The 24,022-nt window shown below is 31.5% G+C and overlaps 1 protein-coding gene across 1 annotated transcript; it reads right to left on the reverse strand.

Moving 5' to 3' along the window:
* Positions 1-1,907: 1,907 nt before the first annotated feature.
* On the reverse strand, positions 1,908-22,174 carry LOC129228112 (cyclic AMP-responsive element-binding protein 3-like protein 3). Its single transcript, XM_054862790.1, has 10 exons — positions 22,119-22,174; positions 15,999-16,218; positions 13,320-13,635; positions 11,511-11,611; positions 4,774-4,827; positions 3,712-3,801; positions 2,355-2,402; positions 2,221-2,279; positions 2,037-2,105; positions 1,908-1,926 (listed from the first exon to the last, which is right to left on the reverse strand). Exons 2-10 carry the CDS (start codon positions 16,128-16,130, stop codon positions 1,908-1,910), a joined length of 888 nt encoding a protein of 295 aa, XP_054718765.1. The 5' UTR covers positions 16,131-16,218; positions 22,119-22,174.
* Positions 22,175-24,022: the final 1,848 nt, after the last annotated feature.

Below are 24,022 nucleotides of genomic sequence, written 5' to 3' on the forward strand. Positions count from 1 at the left end.
TATTAGCACCAATATAATTGTAACGGTTATTAATACGGCATGTGGTTGAAAAAATTTAACAAGTCATCCCCAAAACCTTTCATAGTTAACAAAATTAAAATGTATTGACAAATGTGAAAAAAGTAAGATATTGCACAAGAAAGTATTAATAACAGACTGTAGTGTTTAATATGGTAAATCAGGCTTTTAAATCACAAAAAAAAAAGCTTAACTCTATTAATTTACTATCACTTTAGCAGATAAAACAATCATTAGCTTTTATTTACATTTACACACTTAAGTTTTATTTACAGTTACAGAAAAATGAAAATAATAATAATGATAAAGCTGAATGCTCTATGTTCGTTAAATAACATCGTCGTCCGAATATTGTAGCTGCAGAGAACATCAAGCAGAGAAAAAAAGTACGATTGCCAGAAAATAATGATCTAGATTAACCTAAGGTACCTAAAAAAAGCAGTGTTTGCCCCTTTAAACTTTACTTTGCCATTGAATTAGTTATACTGCATATTTCCTTCCCAACCAGGAAGTACAATAAGGTACAAGGTTGAAATAGCCAACCCCCGAAACCGAAGTTATAATTCCCTTCACAACGTTATTGGTATTCTGAGGTTATTTCTGTTCCTCTTATTGGGAAGAAATGGGGTACCTGATAGAGCCAGGACAAAAAAATAAAAAAAAGTTGGTTTTACTTATTCTTGGCAATAAATAAAGCCGAGCTGGCCCATTTGGCGGCTTTTCACATAATTTAGCAGACAGCGTGATTTCAAAATTAGAAAAGTTCAACTGATGATACTTGAAGCCGAAGTTTTTTTTTTTTTTTACATCGCTTGCATTTTTTACATTTTAGTCACTTTAAGGCCGAAATAGTAGCAGTTTTAAACGAAATAGTCATTTTGGGCTTAATTTAGGCTGAAATAGTCGTCATAGTCTGCAACTCTACAAAATAATCACTTTTTTAGTCTGTAGTGGCAGCTCTGCTAAAATAACTTCCTGAGACAGATTTTAATACTGTTTTCTTATTGGTATGCCCTTTATCTTATGTCATTGGTGTGGCTTTTATTGAAACATGAGAAAGACCCAAAGACCTTGGATTATAGAAGTGTAGAGCATAATCCATATCCATTCAGGCAAAAAAAATTACCTTCATAGTCTCAGAATTTTTCAAATGTAACAATGTTAAAATTCATGAAAAAGTAAGGCGTGAGAAATTTTGGTTTCAACAAATAAAATTCCTGGGCCGAGATAAAGGCAGCCAAGGATGGCATCCCAAGCTTCATTTCTCACTTGTGATTTTCAACAAAAACTTTCAAGTTCTTTATATCTGGAATGGTACAACATATACATTGTTGTGATTTGTTGAACTTAAAAGGCTACTTTTTCTGTTTAAAAAGATATGCACCATTTTGAAATACCCTTTTAAGTTTTCTTTCCACAGTCTTATGGAAAAAAAATAATCTCTTTTACTTTTCTTTAAAAAAAAAAAAATTACAAAAATTTTATTTTTTTTACTGTTGATCAGTATCAATGAATAATATATTCCCTGAAAAGAAGAACTTAACAATGACTTAACTTATGAGCTTAACAATGTTAATACGCAATTGAAAAATTAGGTTTTCTAGGAATTCTATATAAAAGAAGTTGACTTGAAAAATCAAAATTTTATGTAGTAGCAAGTGGCCAGTAGACACTTTTAATTCAGTTTTATAGCCCCCATTTTCATTTTTAGTAGTCGCTTCATGCAGGAATTTTATTTTTAACAAAATCAAGAAAAGTTACACTGACAATATCCCAGATTCAAGGGGGGGAGGACAACTTTGAGAAAATATGCTTATGTAAGATATTTATCTTGAACAGTTACCAATTCAATATTTCCTTAAAAGAAGATAGCCAAATAGTAAACATACTTAATTTACAATGTTCTCTCTGAAAGGTATGCATGGCAATATAGAATTTTCAAAGAACACTTAGGATAATTAAAATTCATTTTATAATCAATTTAAAACAATTTAGAAACAGCTATAAAGTGAACATACTTTTGTTGCTTTTCAAGTGTATGTACTTTCTTTTGTAGTCGAATGTTTTCAGACGTACACAACTTCACCCTTAATGAAAAGAAGTCAAAAATTAGTCATTGTCAAGTTTTCCAAAATAGAGAAATAAAACTCATTAACTGATAGTAAAACAGTATAGGGAAATATATTAGGATATTATACAAACCTGGTTTCTAAACCATCAACATATTCTTTCTTACGCTTACGGCTTTCCTGAGCAGATTGCTGTAAAAATAGAAACACATAGCAGTCATAATATATGAGAAAATACTGAAATTTCAAACTGTTTAAAATATTTACTTTATTTCTTATTTTTCTTCGTATCCTCTTTAATTCCTTTTCTTCAGCCTGCAATGGAAAATTTAAAAAATATTTTCTCAGATAATTTAAAAAATGAATTGCATCACAAAATTAAAATATTTAAATGCAAATATAATTGACTGCAGATGAAAAATATAGGGGTTCAGATCGCATTAAGAAGAGTAAAACACTGAAATCCTGTTTCAACAAACTTCAAGGGAAGCACGTTTTATTTACTGTAACTTAAGTTTGGTTGTAATGGAATTTAAGCAATGTAATGGCAATTAAATTGGGACTGAAAATTTATCTCACTGAATTGGATATTTTGTTGCATTGATAGTCATTTTAACAGGATTTCACTGTAGGTCCATCAACTGCGTGAAAATTAAAAATTACACCTTTACCAAAATCAAAAAATCCTGTGTAATTAATTCTACAAACTAAACTTTTTAAAGTGCAGTTTAACTGTTACACAGTAAAAATAAATAAAAGTATTAATTCAGGGGGTGCCCAGATGGGACATCAGTTTGACCCCCCAAGATTTGTACAAATTTGGTAAACTTTGATTGACTACTTCGAACATGTGGAGATACATACAGTATTAAAATTATGATTTTTCTTAATTTCCCCATAATGTTTACTGCCTCTTTACATTAGATTTCGAGCATAGCAGGGATAATAGTGGACTCAAGTAAAATTTTCTGAAAACTGAAATTTTCTGAAACTATGAGGAAGCTCGCCCCCCCCCCCCCCCCAAAAAAAAAAAAAACTCTTCAAATATGCATTTGAAATCATTAATAAAAACATTTTTAAAGGTTTTTTGTTTTAAAATTTGTTGTCAGCCTAAAATTTTTGGGTCATAAACACCCCTGTACATAATATGCACACATTTTATCCATTTATTATTTTTCTATCATCTGGTAAAATTAGGAGTTTCATCCCCCCTCCCTCCAAAAAAAAGTTTAGGCTTGAGACGCCCCTCTGGTAAACACAAAAAATACTTTATACGCTTTGAATAATCATTTTAAGACCCTCAAAAGAGATGATGTTGAAAGAACCCAGAACCCAGATCCTACTGGACCAATATTGTAAGCAAATTACCACACAAATTCTGAAATAATGCATTCTAAATTCTAATTGCCCTCTTTCAAAGCTTTTTTCAATAGCAAAATTTTGATGCAAACGAAAACGTTTATTTTAGAAGAAAATTGTTCAATCAATGTTACACATCCAAATGCATGACAATATAGAATTTTTAAAGAAGTCTTTGGATTATTAAAAGTTCTTTCAGACTTAAATATAATTATTTGCGAAATACAAGGAAAACATTTACTATAAATTTTTTTATTTACACTACCTTGGTTAGAGGAAGGTGTGTAGGAATATCAATACCTTCTTTTTTCAATAATTTCTTTTCATCTTCGGTCAAATGCAAAATCTGAGTCCCCTACAGATAAAAGTTCTTAAATTACATTCACAAAAATAATTCATACGGTTACTTTGATTAAAGGCATTTCAAAAGGAAAAATTGATATTGTAACAGAAAATGATAGCTAAACATTCATTGAAAGATGTATAGAGCTAAAACCATGCAGCACAAATTTTAAGCTAAATTTCTTAGGTTCTTTTGCACAGGACAAGTGTTTTTTAGTGTCCAAAACTGTCCAGAATTACGCTAAAGCTAAATGAGTCTAATCTAATCAATATGCAGTTACTGGGATATTAATAATGCATAAGAATAAATATTAATTAGTTGTAATTATTAAATATTTCATAATATTTTTCTCTGAAATGTTAGTTTTAGAAAGAAATATTTTACACAAATAAATTTAAACTGTGTCAATAACTGTATTGGATAAAAAGTTCCTTTGTGCACGAGTTGCTATTGCTATGAAAAGAAATTCATAACTATTACAACACTACCAAAGCAACTAATTGCAGTTGCATTTTGTAATAGCATTACCGATGAGAAGTAAACAACACTCCGCTAATTGTTTTCTCATTTTTCTGTTGTAAAAGAAAAAAATCCAAACTTCTTTAAAAGTAAAAAAATCTCTAAATTAATACAAAAAGAATTGTTTGAGAAGGTGCATTTACTTTATCCGGTAATTAATAACATTAGCTGGACTTTAAATACAATAAATTTAGAATTTGAGTTATTATTGGAGCTATAAGAACAACGTTTAATACTGGATCGAATATGCAACAGCAAATATTTGGTATATTTTAAAACATACCATAATACCAGCATTAGAGATTTCCCAAAATATTCGTATTTCATAATTTTATGCAAAATATGCATAAGCTACAAAAAAATTATAATGAACAAATATAAAATTGAGGGACAGTTTTATAATAAAAAATCAAAACAGAGACACGAGAATGTTTTTAATGGTAGTTAGTGAAAAATTCTACTTACTGGTAGATAACTAAATGTGTCATCTGAATTTTTTCTCCTTTTGGGAGGAAGTTCCTAGAAAAAAATTTAAAACACAGGAAAATAAATAATTCATTTATTTTTTTAATTAACATGTAGTTTATTTTATTTTAGGAAAGAAGTTTTTGTGATTGGAAAATTTTATGTTGAATAAACAACAGTAGTTAAAGTATATAGTGTCTTAAAAGCTCCCACGAGATTATTCTGGGATTTACTGTACAAATGCAAACTGTAACAGCTATTTTTAATGTGCTTAAAAGCACCTTTTTCTTATTCCTTACAATAGCATAGAGATTTTTTTCTTGAGCTTAGAGTCAAACCTGTTTTTGTGCAATGGATAGGGACCACATAAAAAAATCGCATAAAAGAAATCGTTCAAAATTTCAGAAGTAGCTGTAAAAAATTTTCGCAACAAAAACTACTGCTAGATAGCACAAAAAAAAAAAAAAAAAAAAATCGGCCAAAAAAAGACCCTATGAAACACAGGTTTGAGCGCACATTATATGCATAAATTTTATTACATCACACTGCAATATATTCTAGAACATTATTTTTAAAAAATGTTTTGAATGTTTTTCTTTCTTTGCAAAATTTTTTAGAAACAAGTATAAAGTGACTTTATAGCATACCAGCACAATTTTTTTAATCCCGCCGAAAAGAAAATGGGAAGTTTATGTGCAGAATAAGCAAAAATAAAAACCTACAATGAGTTTTCTCATTCGAGCTGAGTTAACCACAAAACATTAGCTGCCAGTGGGGGGTTAACGAGGCCACAATTGCAAGGCGCCCTCATTACATGGGAGCCCAAAGGTTATCTAAAAAGGTATATGAAAATTATTCTTTTCCCAAAATGCATTAAAAAGGGCCCTCTAGCCTGTAAATCTGCAACAACTTCTTGTCTCTGACTATTGCATGTGTATTACACAGAATTAGCTGAATGGTTAGACATAATATATCTTTTCTCAATTTTGCATCACCTGAATATTTATGTCACTATCTGCCTTCTATTTTCAATATCATTTGCACCTTTGCCTTTGTCCTAGCACTAGGCAGTAACTTGCAGCTATTTGCGGAACAGAAAGCTTTACAGTTCATTTTAAGGTGAGCTACATCAGGTTTGTGGACCTCCGCTGGTGTGATAAATTAATTTTAGACATTAGTGGAAGGTAATTTCAGTTTTAATAAAAGTGCATCTACCTCTGCCTTGTTTATGGCTAGTCCGAGCTGATGATTGCAAGTAAGCAAGAAACTGCAGCATATGGATGCTATAGGTGAGCTGATGGGTTTTTACTGGTAGTTCTGCCTTAGCCTCGGTTCAGGATGGTAACTTGCAACATACTCAGGGTTGTCACTGAATTTTGGGGAAAAAATTTCCTGTGTTTTTCCTGTATGCAACATTACAAACAAGCGTACACTGATATTTAAAAAGAACTTTAAAATCCTGATAGTTTCATTACAGGGGGGGAAATATCAAATAAATATATAAAATACGACTTATTAAAGAAGAATTTCTCAACTGAAATAATAACATGGTGATTGTATATACAGGGTTGCCAACTTTCAGACAGGCTCAAGAGGAGCACTTTTCCGCAGATCCAAGATTCGAGTATTGCGAGCGAGAAAATTGCATATCAGCGACTTTGTGATAAACTAATAATTTGTAATGGGAACACTAAGTGTTATTGTGGATTTTAAATGAAACATATTATTAAAAAATTATTTCCATCTATTTTTTATTACCAGCACTTCTGTTACATTTAGCAAATACAATATACAAACAATAAATGACTATTGAAATTAGTTATTACTCAAATACAGTCAACTTCAAATAAAAATTAATTTAAAATGTCATGGGAAAAGCACATCAAATGAGTAACAGAAGTTAAAATGACAGTACCTAGATTAGGCTTTTTGCAGCAACATTACAGTTGCTTTCTTTGCTTTAACGAGTTCCTCTTTAGTAAATTCTTTTTGATAACAGTGTTCTTTTAGACATTAATTTTGACTTTTCGATAACTATCGATTCTAAGGTTGACACACTTAAATTAGCCCGAAATTCATTTTGATTCTTCCTAACTAAGCTGAACACACGCTCACAAGCTGCATTGCTATGAGGAATTAACAAAATTCTTCGCATCAAAGTGGGTAACACTTCATATTTGACACAGCCTCGATGATCTTTGAGCTGGCTAATTAGAAACCAAGCCTGATCCGTCCTGTCACAATTGAGAATATCATTTGAAAATTCATCAATTTGATAGAGCGAAAATTCACTTTCAATTTTACCCTTTTGAGCATCGGTAAAATCCTCACAAAACAGTTGAATAAAATAGTCCACTGAACAGAAAGACTTTTCTAATCTCATGTTGACATCAGCAACTTCAGCATGCAGTAATGTATTGTCCTCTAAAGGAAATTTATCAACTATGTACTGACAGGCTACGGCGTAAAAGTCTCTAACATTTTGGTAGAACTCTGATTTATCATTTAGAGATAAAGTCTGATCAGTTAGATGTTGTCTAGTTTTACTGCCAATTACTAGATCTTCATCACACTTCTGTCGTTTTTTGCTCGAGAACTTCAATTTAAGGATTGAGTCGGCCTCCTTAACAGCAACTGGGGAAATAAAATTTGCTATAAGCTTTGTCAAGAAAGCAAGTAACTCCCGACGTAATCGGTGGATGAGTGGTGCCTCGGTCTGCAGCAGAACATTTGGACCTGTAAACACAGGTAAAGTATTCTGCAGAAATAGCAAATACAACTTTGTTGCAGAATTTCTGAACATTTTTCTTATTTTTTTACACTTTTCAGATGGATTTTCACCTTCACTCTCAAAAAAAAGAGTAAGCGATTCCCATTGCTCCAAAAATCTTGTGATCACATCCAACATGGACAACCATCTTGTCGAAACATACTTTAAAATTTTATGTTCTTCAAGCTCACATAATTGTTGGCACAATTTGAAGAATTCGACCCGCTTTGCACTTTTTTTGAAGTAGTAAAATGTATCAACTAAAAAGTCTTCAACATTCATGCTCAATGCTTTGGCACTTGTTTTAGCAGCTAAATGTAGGAGGTGGCAAGAGCACCTACTGACAAATATTTTAGGATTTTTCTCCAACAAAAATTTTGTAAAGCCTTTATTTTTACCAATCATTGCATTAGCATTATCACATGAAAATGCAACACAATTCGACCACGGTATTGATCGCTTTGAGAGTTCTTCGTCCAGTAAATTGAACATATTTTTACCTGTTGAATCCCCCTCTAACTTTGGAAGGCTTAACAAACGTGTAGAGATAGTTCCATTATCGTTGAAAATCACCACAACTGGAAATATTTTCTCTAAAGATGCAGAATTGCTTGCATCAGTTCCTAATGCAAATTTGCAATGTTTTAGAGAGTCTGATAGTTCCTGAGAAGTGTTGCTTGCTAAGCACTTGATGATAGCAGTTGTTTTAGTTCTGGCACATCCGTATTTTTTTGCCACTTCCGAATCTGGGAACATTTTTCTAAATAAAGGTTTTGCATGATCGGATGCGGCTATAGGCAAGTTGTGCTCCAAAAGGAAATTAGTAAATAAAAGTTCTGCCCTAATTGTATTATCATCATTTGATGATACAGCAAACGAAGAACAATTGAGTTTCGAAAACGGAGTTTTTGTGAACTTGCGCGGATCAGCGGAGTTTGAACTGTAAAGCGGAGAAACTCCGCTCAAAGCGGAGCAGTTGGCATGTCTGTATATATATATTTAACTTTTTATACAAGAAAAAAAAAGCCTTCTCCCAACCATTCATTACTTGAATCTAAAAACAAAGTTTAGTCGAAAAAGTTAAGCAGAACAATGAATATTGATGACTAATTTCAAACTCTAAAATAAATTAGCATAAAATTCAGGATGCACGTCAAATTGAAAAATAAATAATTTTTGCTTTTATGATAAGACATTTTAGTATTTACTAAAACAAAAACAAGAAAAAACCTGAAGTGAAAGTACCTTTTTATTATTTTAATTTTTTTAAACTTGATTAATAATAATTAAAAAAATATTTTCTTATTTATTTCAGTAGTAAATATATCTGAGCATTGATTTTGCATTTTCAACCTAAAAATTCCCAGTGTTTTCCAGGTTTTTGAGAAAATTTTTAAAATTTCCTTGATTTTCCCAGTTTTTTCTTTCTTTTTTTTTTTTGGTTGATTTTTAAATTTTCTGTATTTTCCCTGTTTTTTCAGGTTTCCCTGTGGCGTGGCAACCCTGTTACTTACTAAATTGCTACTATCATTTGAAACAATATACTTAGTAGAAACAGGCTTTTCAGCTCCAACAACAAATGGAAATACAGAAATTATCTTCCAAGAATGGTTGCAATGTTGAATATTGCATTAAATAAATTAATCCAAGTAATAATAAACAATTTGGTAAGCTAGAATGAGGAGCGGGTACTGTTATTGTACTGGTATAAAATTATTGCATGTTGTTAAAAAAAATATTGTCATGAGCTTGCGTCACTTATTTTCCCCTACACATATGGTTGGTTGCCTTTTAATATTGTCATTTTGGGAGGGGGAGGGGAGAACAAAGGTTGAGCAACCAGGGGTCTGGCCAGAGGACATTTTGGTCCGTTAATGGACCCTTCACAAAAATCCGATCAACCAAAACGGACCTTTCACAAAATCTCGATCAACCAAAACGAACCTTTCACAAAATTCTGACCTTTCACAAATTGTTTATTGAAAGAGCAAATCTGAAAGCAAAATAATGCATATTTCCATATTTCCAAATATTTCCAAATTTCTGTTTGTATAAAACCCCGATACTTTTTGGAACCTTTTTTGAAGTCATATTAGAGAGATCAGCTTATACAAAATCTGCTAATTTTGCAAAAAAAAATCGGCACTTTTGTGATGCTCCTGCAAGTGATAAATAATTGCTACTGCCACATAAATATCATGCTTGTTTCTTGGAAAGAAATTAACAGCTGAAAAATAAGTTTGGTTTTAAATAATTTTGTTTGTTTGATCACAGCTAATTAGCAGCGGTGCTGTTGTAAACTTTTCTGAAAAGGCGTTGGTAAGCACTTTTTCTCCCGTCTCATGATTTAATAAACAATATTAATAATAATATATATCAGCGAAATGAACTTAGAACTGCAAAGGGATAGTTTGGGTGGGGAAAAAATATGATCGATTCAGATAAGTTTACCAACTTCAAAATTATCACCACTTAGGGTCTGGCATTGAACCTTTATAATGACTTGATTAGAAAATATTCTCATCATTTTACCAGTTTGTCAATATTTCCGTTTTTACGTGAGGTGCAATGTTAAACTGTTATTTTGGGAAAAATTATATGGGTTTGATTTTTCAATGCTAACAAGGATGATTAACTTTAAATAAATTCTTTTAATTACCGTTTTTTTTCCTTAGATGTCTACATTTTGAAAAATGAAATCTTTCAACATCCGATATGGAATCATATTTTGTTCTTTTTTCAAGCTAACTTCGCTTTATTAGCATGCAAATAAATGAAAAGTCTCTTTATTTTTGTTAGAACTCTCATTTCAAGTTTTTAAAGCAAAATTCCATTTTCTTTTATAAGTCAAATATTAAAATGCTGAATCGGTGGTTTCATTTTTTTTTTTTTTTTTTTCTTTTTTGCTTCAACTGTGTCCACAGATGTTAATGATATGAAGACTCTAAAATACAATTTTAAAATAATTTTATCAAAAATATTTCTTGTACAAGCAGTTTTTATACTTTTGATGCCTTCACTTTGAGAATTGCGATCTCTTTGCATCCGCTATGGGAATTCGATTTTTCGAATTTTTGATGTTTAGTACGCTTTGTTAAAAGGTAAAGAAATAAAATCTCTTTTTATTTTTGTTAAAATCACGAAATTTATAAGTTTTAAACAAAATTCTCTGCTTTTTAAGAGTGTCTTGGGTCAAAAAGTTAAAACCCTTGTCCGAATTTTATTTTATTTATTTATTTTTCTTTTTGTTACAATTATTTTAAATACTGTACAGAAATATTTCTAGTATAATTTAACATATTGTACAATTGTAGATAAATATTGATACTTGAGAGAGCAATGCCCCCCCCCCCCTCCCTCCATCAAATACTAGAAAAACACTCCACAATGATATTCTCAACATAGAAGAGGAAAATACTCAACTTTAAGTTTTAATGACGCAGTTTGTGCCATCTCTAAATTCCAAAATTTCGTTTTAACAATTTTTTTTAATGAAATTATTTGATTTTTCATAAAATTAATTCATTTTTTACAAAATTATTTGATTTTTCACAAAAAATGGACCCTATGGAAAATCTTGGGCAGATCCCTGGCAACATTGTATATCATTACGAGCAGTAATGTAGTCCATGAGGGGGGAGGGATGAGTGAGAGGACAGTTACAATACGAGTACAATTTAATGAAATTAAGAAATGGGGAGCTAAAGTCTAAATTTTAAAAAGTAGGGAGATGCAAGTGTGGAGGACTTTTATTACCAAGTTTTTAAAAAAGAAGCCTTAATTCTTCAAAACATGAAATGAACATTTTTGAAAGAATCTGAATATGCAAAGAAAAAAATTAGATTGCTTACTCATGAAATAACAAATTCTGTAAAAATAGATGCACCATGCAGAGGAAAAAGTGAAATACATAAAATTGCTTCCCAACACCTAAAACTATAACTTTAAATTTCAGAAAGTTTCTTACGTTAAATTCAAGCAAAGTATCACTTTTAAGAGATTCACAATCTGAATTATTAGAATCTTCACATACAGAGACTTCTGATGTCTCCACTACAATATCGGCACCTGAAAAGACAAAATGTAACTTTAAAATCTGTATCTCAGAGACAGAAGGACGCAAGTCACATTATAATTTTACTGGGGAGAAGAAAAACTTTTTTCTAGCCCATGCAAAGGATGGGACAGCTGCTTTTTTAATCCTAGTTTTAAGCATACACACATACACAAAAAATCATAATGGAAGATTTTTTAAAAACCAATAGCAACAGAAGTAATAACAGAAAATAGAGCCTTTTCAAAAATGCCAAATGAAATAAGATTTTGTTTGAGCATTAATTACGGAGTTTAGATCGCATGGTATAGTTGATTGTCATTTTAAAAATTCGGTACTTCAGAGAAATATAGTTGTTCCTCAACCTACAGCAAACTGTGACGCCGGCATGGCATGGGGTTAGCATTCAAATAGTTTCATAAAGGTGTTTTTTGTGGGAATGCCATCATCAAACTAGACATCATTTTAAAAAAAATTTTCATCACTACAGCAGAAAATAAACAAGTGCTACTTGTGCTATTATTTTAAAAAATACTTAAATCTGGATTTTTGAATTCCTTCTGTTGAGCGCCAATGCTTTGCACGGGTCAACTAGTTTTCTATATGAAATTGGAGTATCTATTCGTCATTTTGAAAAGAAATAAGAATAGTTTCCTAGATAAAGTTGCAACGAAACAACAGTTTATGAAATGTAATCTTACTGAGAAAATTAAAACACCATTTAATTTCAACTAAAATTATGTGGGCATGGGCAGCCACCAATTGAAGCACATCTGCTACATAGGCGTCACCCTTTGAGAGATGAAAATTTATATTTTAAGTAATCAAGTAAGCTGAAAATTACTAAATGATTAAATTATTACCTATTTTTAAATAATTATCATATTCATGTACATTACAAATTTTCAATTATAGTAAACCTTTGTTGTATCGCACTTGTCGGAAGACAAAAAAAAAAAAAAAAGTGCCATATGACCAAGGTCATAGAAAGTAGTAATTCAAACAACATACAAATTAATGACATGTGAGATACAAAAAATAAAGTTTTTCATCACATTCAGATGATTTTTTTAACAAAAAACAAAAGAAAATTAGCTTTAACATAAAGGAAATAGTTTTAAATATTTCTATTGTTTTATGATGGAATAAAAATTGAAAGTTACAGTATAAACTGCAACGTATTTAGATATATGGGAAACATACCAGTTTTGTTAATTGATTTAAGTAAGAGAAAAAATATTCCTTCTGAGGAATATATATTTTTTTTTCCCTGCAAAGAAACAAAATTTGAAGTCATTTAAATTGAACCAGAATGGCTCAAAATACCCTGAATGACTGCACCTTTTTTGCAGCAAACATTTCAACAAATATTTTTTCATTTGAACAGTGAAACCTGTGTAAGTTGACCACTTGTGGGGCACTACTTTTGTCGTCAACTTAAGCAGGTGGTCAACTTATAGATGTTGAATTATATGATAAGATCTAATTCTGTGCCTGAAAATAGCGGTCAACTTACAAGGGTGGTCAACTTTACAGATTTTACTACAAAAATTATTAATAATATTTATTTTCAAAATTTATACGGAAAACAAAGCACAAGCTCAGGAAAGTATTTAACTTTATTTGGAACTTTAAGAATTACCACTCAGTATTAGTCATAACTTTTTATTCAAGTAAAAGAAAAAATAATATTTTTCCCAAGAGGAAAAACTAAATAAATACCTATTTCAATAGTAGATGAATCAGGAAGGGCAGCAGCGTTACAATGCTGTATGAAAGGAGGATTGGAATTCCGATTAGTTTCCACGCTTTTATCTGGATAAGTATCTACACAAATAGGTTCTACAATTACTGATGCATCTACATTATCATAGCCTGATGATGCACTTTGTGGAGACAAGCTTCCACTATAATAGGACCCAGAGTCAGTTTCTGGATTGTCACTTGTGCCTTTCCCAATGAAGTAAGAGAAATCATCTTTTTCGACATCTCTCAAAAATGCACTCCAAAAATCTTCAGATGGAGCACTTGTATCAGTCTATAGAAGACAAGAAATCTCGTTACAAATAAAACATAGATAAAATCATTTACATAACAAAAATAAAGTGTTCTGAAACAACAGACTCTGTTTCACTTTTGATTACCTGCAGAATAGTCTTAGGATAATGCCAATAAGCAAATTTTGCAAATGATTTGAAAAATACATAAAAAATTATATTAGTCCATACCAGTAGCAAAAAAAAAAAAAAAAAAATCAATAACACTCCCATTAGAGATCATTGTGACCTCCCAAAAAATGTCCTTATTCAGCACATTTTCTCTGATGATTCGAGAAATTTGGAGAAAGTATTGCAATATTGAATTTTTATATGCTGACTATCTTTTCTCATTATAGGAACTTCTTCAACAAATATAACTTTTATGTCATACGCCTTTTACAGAAAAAACTTTAAGGAACAATTCATTTAACAATGCTTTTTAGTTTTATCAAAAATCTATCTATTTAAACCTGCCAACAATTTTTTAATAATAGTTTTTATTTTAGTATATTTTTGATTCACAACATGTGAATTCACACCTCTATGGCATGTCACACACCTTGTGAGATTGTTTATGTGCTTAATAATTTGTTTAATTAAAAGTACATACTTATTTATCTATTATTCCTTTCACAAGTGTCTCAAATACTAATTGTTTAAGTTTATTTAATTTTTTAATATTGTGTTTTAGTTTTTTTTAGTAGGATAAGGAGTCATGTCACACCATAAATTCTCACCTAAGTTATCTAAATACAAAATGCCATTCCTCATGGCAGTAATGACATCAAATTCTATTTTCCATGATACAAGTGTTGCGTTATTTATTTTCAGCCATAAAGAAGTTGTGAGATTTTTGTCAAAAACAAGAAGATGGATTTTGCTTTAAAAACTAAGTGTGGTTATTGTGACTTCTCATTTCCGTGAACTTGAATTTCAGAGATGTAAATTAATGTAAAAAAAAGAAAGGAACATGTTTTCATATGCTTAACATGTGCAGATTGTAGCAACGAAGAAACAAAATATTTCCCTGAAAAATGTATCCATTAGGCCTATATTAATGGAAAATTCTTCACCTCCGTGACAGACCTCATAAATGTCATTATTTCTAAGGTGAAATTAGCTGCTAGAAGGTCAATACATCAATCTTAGGCATTCTACCAAAATTATAAATTGCCAGTATATTTTAAAATTTACTAAATATTATTTTTTAGCACACACACACATTTGAAATAAAAGAATAACAGCTAATTAAGCCATACTTTAATTAGGAGAGCTTAATATTAGATTCCCACTAATCATTAAAATAGCTCATTGTTTGCACAATTAACAAAATTACTATTTTGATATTAAATTGGCCTCAATTTTTAGACATTAAAAGTTTTTTCTTTTTTTTATTTCCATAAACGAGGCATTATTTTATTTTTTCATTCATGAGTAAAATAATTGGAACTTAGCCGGGCCATTGTCTATGGTTACTTCTAGTAGGCAAAATTTGGAGTTTCATTAGGTAAAAAGTTAAGGTAGGGTAGCTCCCAATAACACATGCATAGCTGCCAACATGCCAACTTAAAAAATCTTACAATGTATGTGGTTATTTCTACTTTTTTTTTGACCATTAAAGAAAAGCATTAAAATTGAAAGTGTTGTAACATTTTCAAATCCTTACCTTCACTTGATCTGTGCTTTTATAAGCAAAAAATAAATAAATAAATTTAAAAATAAGTAAATAAATAAACTTTCTTTTTTTTGAACTTAAACTTTTAAAAGTTGCTGACTGAGCAGCTTTCAAAAATGGTTTATCAACAACTTGTTTGAAACAAGTTTTTCCTGTAAGTTCTACAAATGAAAATGTTCTCCATGCTGTTATCCGATAAAAAAATTGTGTGCACTACTCGTATAAATCTGCCATAAGACCGTACAATCATACAAAACGTCCAAAAATCTTACAATGTACAGCTAAATCGCTTTACATTTTCATTCTTGAGTTTAAAGATAAAAACTCAAAACTTATCGATGGAATTTTCCTTCCACATTCTCATGAACATCATTCAAATATTTATGTCAATCATTGGAACTTCTGTGCATCAAATGGTCAAATCAACATATAATGGATCACAGTACAGCAATGGGTATTGCATTGTTGTAAAATTTGGAAAGTTGTTCTAGGGATACTAAAAATATAGGATATTTTTCTTAAATGCTGGATTTTTTGGAATTATAGGGTGGCTTGAATTCCTGAAAATGGTTACACTAAACTCATTTTATGCATATCTTTCATTTTTAGCAATTTGTACCATGTCTCACAGTCACACTAAACATTTTAAAATTTGGCACACCTATTATAACTATCAGAATGACCTACCTGAATGCACTCTCTTAATTGCTCCAGACTTTCAGTGATATCTTCTTTCATGCAATAATCAACATCACAAAGAAGGGGATCATCTTTATCAAAAAGAATGTCCAAAATTTCATTACCAGGGCACAGATCCATTATTCAGATATGTCTCTATGTTTCAAACTTCAGCTGATAAGTTAGCCACCAATCACATAGCTTTCTTCTAGGACTAATAATTTGAAACCTGAAAGTGGAAAATAGTGTAATATTAACATCCCCAAAGCAGAATACTATTAAATTTGCGACGTACCTCGCAGAACAGATGTCTGAGCTACAGAACAATTCTGTTCAAATGGGAGAGGAAAACTCAGACAAATTTTCCGCAGAAATTCTACAGATTTCTGTGAAACTTCTGCAGATTTTCTACAAATATCTTCCAACTCAAGATATAATTTTGCACAAATTCTGCAGATTTCTTTAAATTAGAAAAAAATCTAAAAGTCCCAGAAATTATGATAATTCGGCAAAAAGCTCGCAAAAAACGTTGAATTCAAAAAGTCATCTGCAGGAACTTTAGATTTACTTTGAACTTATCTGTAGATTTCGCGAAATGCTATCTTGAGCTGGAAGATATTTGTAAAAAATCAGCAGTTTGCAGAAATTTCACATTCTAAATCTAAAAATATTCCGATTTTTCTAGCATTTTTAGTTTTTCCTTTTCCTTATTTTTCCCAATTGATCTTCACCGCTGCAACTTCCTACATAAATGTATGTTTTGGAAACATGTCAACATTGAAACACCTCGTCGTTGAAAATTGCTTGTCTTGTTTGAGATTTCAATCCTTTTGCATCCTGAAAATATTTCAATAAATTTTCGAAAGTTTTATTATACTCAAGATTAAACTCGATTCCTTTCTTTTATTATTTTAGTAATTTATTTATTTATTAATATTATTTTAATTGCTCCTTCATGCCATGTAAAACTAAAAAACGTGGTTTGGCACCTAGGATCGGATTTTTATAAAATTTTGTATCTCTGCTCTTTCTATGCATTTTAGAAAGCAGATAAAATATTTTTAGAGAATCTCAATCGGTTTAGGTTCCATAGAAATGCATAGTAACTGAAGATTTTAAAAACTGAAAGAAAAAAAAACCTGTATGAAACAATTTTGATTCAATGCTTCTGATATTGTGGAAAAGGTTACGTTGGTCCTGTTTATTACAATGCTTGAAGTACTTGCAAAACAATCTTGGTCAAATGATTTCATGTTGCATTGTTAAGTATTCTGATTTGGGGATTAACATATTACAAATGCTCACAATGTATACTTTCTTTCCTAAATAACATCTGAATAAAGAAATCCAAATTTTATAGAGCCTGCACATATTAATTGTTGGATACATTCAAAAGCGATCAAGATTAAGTTTCCATTTTTTATTTCTTGTAGCACACTAATTTAAAAAAAATTTTAAGCATTCTACAATCTGAAAAACTTGCATACCTTGAATTCAGCATTTTATGTGCAATTCGAGATATGCAGAGGCGGTGATTGGGACTGAAAAAGTGGGGGGGGACAAAAAAAAACTAAAAGCCATAGGACTTTTAGCAACAGCAAAGAAATGAAAAAAAAGGAGAGAGAGAAAAAGTACAAAATTTTGCTAGGGCTAGTTTTGAGAGCAGATGAGTAGTAATTAATGTAAAATCTAACAGCTTAACCACGTTTTTATTAAGATTTTGATAGAACTTTGTACACAACAACTTTTCTCCGAAGAAACACTTACAGATGAACTAGACTTACATTATTTACCCCAAAGTATTTTGATGTGTCAAAAACACTTGGTAATAATTTCATTGAACAAGTATCACTTGTTTAAGTAAAACAAATGACTTACTAAAATATCAAAACAATGAATAAATAAAAGTTACTGATTGTCAGGATTTGAAAATATCATGATATTTTTGAAAATATGGAAAATATCCGATATCTTTGATCGGATATTTTGATATATATCCGATGTTTTCAACCAGCACAAACAAAAGTCTTCAAAATAGTAACTGCATTCACAAATCACTCTTTATTTTCTTATATTATTATTACAATATGTATACCTAAAATTAAGGTTTCTTTCATTATTTGTATCTAATATTTCATTTTGTATTTTTATCAATTTTAATGGAGTTAATTAAGTATTAGCTGTTTTACTGATTTTTCTTCTGTTAGCCATTTTTACACGGTTATATGATTCAGAAATAAAAACTATGCATAGGTCGGTGCACAGTCATAAGACATTTTCTTTTTTTCTGACTAACGTTTTAATCTTTAAATCAAGCACTTTTAATATCTGAATTAAAATTGTTACATTACTAATAATTTTATGGTTAAATACAAATGCAAAAGTGACGCCCAGCAACAGGCTCTGGGCCCAGCTAGACTGGTCCTAGTCAATTTACAATCCCCAGTGAAGATCAATGGCCCTCTTAAAACTATCTACTCCCTTGCTCATGACCACCTCTTCCGGTAAACCGTTCCAAGGTTCCACTACCCTACTAAAATAATAATTTTTCCTAACATCCGTGGTAGCCTGAGATTTAAATAGCTTAAAACAATGACCCCTTGTCCTGTTTTCAGTGCTAAACTTCAGCCCCGTAACATCTTTCATTTTAATAAATTTAAACAACTGAATCATGTCCCCTCGGTTTCTTCTTTGCTCAAGACCGTACATTTTTAGCCTTCTAAGCCTGGAATCATAGTCTAAGTGAGAAAGTCCATTTATTAGCCTTGTAGCTCGCCTTTGAACCCTTTCCAATACATTAATGTCTTTCTTGAGATAAGGAGACCAAAACTGAACAGCATACTCCAAATGAGGTCTTACCAAACTTCTATATAAGGGCAGAAGAACTTTAGATTTGTTTGAAATAGATCTATTGATAAACCCAAGCATCTTATTGGCCTTGTTACTAGCAATGCTGCACTGTTGGCTAAACTTTAAATCCTGACTTATTAAGACCCCCAGATCAGTAACTTTGTCTGCCTGACTAATGACTGAACCTTGCAAATAATAACTTGTACACTTATTTCCATGCCCTAAATGTAGCACTTGACATTTCCCAACATTAGCAGCCATACCCCATTTATCAGCCCACTCCGTAATATGATCTAGATCCTCTTGCAGCTGTTTTGCTTGTTCTTCATTATCTACAGTCCCCATAACTTTGACATCATCAGCAAAACAATTCATGTTCTCAGAAATATTCTTGTGAATATCGTTCATAAAAACAATGAACAAAACAGGCCCTAACACTGATCCTTGAGGAACCCCACTTAAAACCTCACTCCAATTAGAATAATTTCCCCTTACAACTACCCTTTGTTTCCTTCCGATCAGCCAGTTTTTTACCCAAATGAAATTTTTCCCTCCTATTCCTATATTAGCTAATTTGCTAAGTAGAGCAACATGCGGTACCTTATTGAAAGCTTTTTGAAAATCAATGTAAACAACATCTACAGGCTTCTTGTTGTCCAAAGCCATGGTAACTTTGTCATAGAAATGTAATAAATTAGTTGCACAAGATTTACCTTTCCTGAAACCGTACTAAAAACTAGTCAATAGATTATTAGTCTCTAGAAAATTTACTATCTTAATTTTTATCAATGTTTCAAAAATTTTGCAAACCACCGAAGTTAGACTCACAGGTCTATTATTTCCCGCACTCCCTTTAGACCCTTTCTTGAAGAGCGGTTATAAAATAAAAAAGGCACATTACTTTGTTACATTAATGATGTATTAATACATCATAAAAATACCTTTTTGTTTATTTTTAATAATAAATGAACAATATTACTATGATTAATTATACTGAAAATACTGTAGTTTATAAAATAAATATTGAAAATATCATGATATTTTCAAAATAAATATTGGATATATATTGTGATATATATCATAATATATATCGACCGATATATATCAGCGAATCCTGCTGCTAAATAATGTTTCGTAAACAGATATACAAAGTAAAATAAATAATTATGTTCTAAAATTTTTGACATTTCTGCTTTTTTTATAGTTTGTAGCTTGCTTTTAAATTGGAAAATAAAATAAATAAATGAATCATAAAAAGTGCAAAAGCGTTTGCCCCAACAAAAAACTCGGAATCCAAATTGGAATTTTGCAAGATCCACTGGGAAAAGAATTCTACTATCTTAGAATCCTTTTGTTAAATTTATTAAGATTTTATTATTTTATTTTATTTTGAATAACAGCAACCTCTTTTTCATGAAGCAAAATTTCAAAAAAAAAAAAAAATTTTGCAATATTTACAAACAGGGGCTTTTACAGGGTATAATCCTTGATGTACAGAGTAAGGCTTAAGGCTCCGGTTGTGCTATTGATTGGAGCTGGATGATGCATTGCAATACACTGGTGTCCCGCAAGTCTCACATCATTACTTGTTTAGAACTCCGCACCAAACCAATGTTCAATACACCAATCCATGGTCATGTTGTCCCATTTCATTTCCTGTCTCTCCATATTTGTGTTGCATTGGCAGTATGCCAAACTAAATCCAGCATAACAACTATAAACGACAATGCCAATGCACGGTTCTGTTGCCTATTTTGTAACTACAAATGATTTTTGTTAGAATTGGTAAATTAAGCAATTATAAAAATATTTATTACATTATTTCGTTTTTCAATGTATCAGTGAACTTTTAATTTAAACATTCATCTTTTCAATCAAAATGAGTTCTTACGTAGTCACTACTTCTTAAGTTTAACTCACAAATGGTTTGAATTACATTGCAATGCATGGTTAACAGCTATTCCCTAAATTAAAACATTACGCTTCTTAGAAAAACTAAATTTTATTGTCTTTCAGACCTAGATCAACAAATCCCCCCCACCTCCCCCTTAAAAAATTCCGGATTGCTTGTTTGAAATTGCTTCTATTTTTCTACTTTACTTCGGAATTTATTAGTTTTTAAGTTTCAATTAAATTATTTTCAATTTTTTAAGTATTTTGAAAAGTTAGCTAAATGCTTCAAGAGAAGTTTAAATTTTTTTGATTGAGCTGTTTTGTTAAATTTCACAAAAAAAAATTCCCTTTCCACCAGAATAGACATTTTATTACTTATTTTGTGTTAGAGCTATGTGTGTGCAGAAAACAGCAAGTCTCACGTCATACAGATAGGAAATTAAGGGGATGGATATTCAGGGGTAAAAGCAGGCCCATATCTATAATGATTCCCCCCTGCAACAAAATCTGTAAGGCCCACAGAGGCCAGCAATATATATTTACAACTTTATTAGTGGGATTCTGTTGATCCGGGCATGGGTAAAAGCATTCAACTAATCAATTGTCAATGGGGGTTTTACAACCAAGCCTCCTAGTTTTACTAAAACATCTAATACATTTTTTCAATAAAATTTAAGTTTAAAAAGTCGATTTCTTGGGTCGTTGAGCCCTTGTTTTAAGGACACTAGAAAGTTACATGTCACTTTTATATAAGGGCCCGAAAAAGTTGACATTTAAAATCATGCAAATGTCATAAAATAACCACAAGAATTCATAGCTTCAGATGAATTAAATGTCATTAAAGTCTTGGAATGTTTAGTAATCAAGATTGAACAATGATAAACAAAATTATGTAAAAATATTTCATCAACAGTCAATCTACAACAAAAACATGTTTTAAGTTAACCAACATTTGAAAGAAATTCCAAAGCAGTTCATTGATTCAAATAAGTGCTATGCAATAAAATGAACTTTTTTACTTCATCTATAATCAAACATACTACGAAACATGAAGTAATTGTTTATGTTTAATTTTTAATACGCTTTTGATAAATAAATCGTCATCAAGAAATACTTCACTTATACCAAGGAATAATATAAAAAAGAAAACTACAATGCACGCTCACAGGAAAATATCAGCTTAGTTTATTTCACGATGCATCAACTAAAGAGAGATACCGGTTTAGATAATGAAAGGAGTTAGATGTCATATAATCACAGTATTGCGCAATCAGATGAAACATTATATACAACTTGTTTGCTATAATTTTGGACAAGTTATCATATAAATACGATAGATTCCATCTTTTTTCATAGAACCTCCTTTTTCGATACAGGTACACATACCGTGTTTACAACATAGAAACGTGGACACCCTTCCATATGCGATGACCGGTCACCTGTTTCAAGAAAAACAAACAGATTGTTTTGCGTTGACTCACCTTCCAACGTTACACTTTTGACGTCACGAAAGCGAGACGTTGTGAAAAGCAATTGGCTAATAACAGGCCAATAAAATTACACTTTTGTGTTGCCAACTGCAATAATTTTATTAGAAATACATATGAAAAGAGGTGAAGCACTGGAGAGAGAGACTGCAAATGAAAGTGATAGAAAATCTGAAGACAACTTATTAAACACTAATCATGATCTCACTCAAAGTTGTCATCGGTTGGGGATCATTGACAAATATCCATCGTCAACACAGTTCACAAAATCAGCTTGACCACCACCTCCTATTCTGGTTGCGTTCGACGAACCTCACAGGTTAACCGGTGAGTAACCAGTTACTAACCGCAGGGTTCTATGATCAACCGGTTACCGCATCGGTTACCAATCTAAGCTGTTGATTGGTTGATTGGAGCACGTGATCATTGGCTGTCACGTGGTTAACTAACCGGTCGCTCTCGGTCGAGCTCGTCGAACGCAACCTCTGAATGCCACAGGGCAATAAAGTAAGACAAAACAACGTAAGTAGAAGCACAAATTTGTAAATTACAAATTTGTGCTTCTACTTACGTTGTTTTGTCTTACTTTACTGTTCAGCACAAAGGTATTTATTTATCTCACAGGACAATGCTTGCGTTTGGCGAGCTCAACCGGTCGCTACCAGTTAACCGATCACGTGACAGCTACTGATCACTTGTATCAATCAACCAATCAACAGCTTAAAATGGTAACCGATAGCTGAAAGAACGTGTCGGCTCGGTGCATTATCGGATAGGTTACTCACCGGTCGGCCGGTGAGGTTCGTCGAACGCAAAAATGTCGAGTCCAAAGGTCAGAGTCCCCCCCCCCCCCCCGAAATTTTTGTTATCGACATAGTAATATTTCATGTAAAAATGATTTTTTTAACTAACTTTTTGTGGTGAAAAAGTTGGTTAAAAAATTTGTTTGTACGACTGCAGTGGTGTAGACGGGGGAGAGGGGGATGCAAAAAAAAAAAAAAAACTAGTACCAGACACGAACAAAGTGCATTATGTTTCTGTAAGTCAAGGAGAGAGGAGGCAATAGGGAAGTTGCAACCTATTAAATGTTCATATTTTGGCTATTGGATATTGTTAATTGACCCTCAAAACTAAAAAATTCGCCGTCGCCGAATTTTAAAACACCGTGATTGATTTTTAATGAATTTTCAAAAATCCACACGCAAAAGTGCGCTCTTATGAAACGTCACGAGCTTACGTCACAGGGTCACAATGGGTAGCCTTCCACCGAAGATCCTTGTTTTCGGTAGGGACATTTTGAGCGCGCTGATATTTTTATTTTTTAGAAATTCAATAATCCTTTTTGAACACACTATGGAGGCCGGATTCGTTAAAGCAAAATCTAAATAATCTTCCTCAAATAACATCAATGATGATATTCGAATATTTCCGAGGTTTAATGTTCCAGAAACACGAGGAGTTAAATGCGAGGAGATAAGCCTTTTACGTTTCGTCTTCGAAGTCGAATGCACGTCCTTCGGCTTCTCCCCTATCGGAAGAGCGTATGGCGTCACTTCCTATGCCATTTGACGTCACAAGCGCTTGAACTTTAAAAATTAATTTAATAAAATAATAGTTTAAAAGACTAAAAAAACACGCTTTCGTAGCAAAATGAACTAAAAAGTGAAAAATAATCTTTGGATGATAGTAGTTGACCAATCACTTAATTTTTACTAGCTGCGTTGTCCGGCTTTGCCCGGTCTACCTTGAAAAAAAAAAAACATTGCGTCAAGTGAAGTATCTTCAATAACCAGGATTAAATGA

The sequence above is a fragment of the Uloborus diversus genome, chromosome 1 (assembly GCF_026930045.1).
Source record: "Uloborus diversus isolate 005 chromosome 1, Udiv.v.3.1, whole genome shotgun sequence".
Taxonomy (NCBI): Eukaryota; Metazoa; Arthropoda; class Arachnida; order Araneae; family Uloboridae; genus Uloborus; species Uloborus diversus.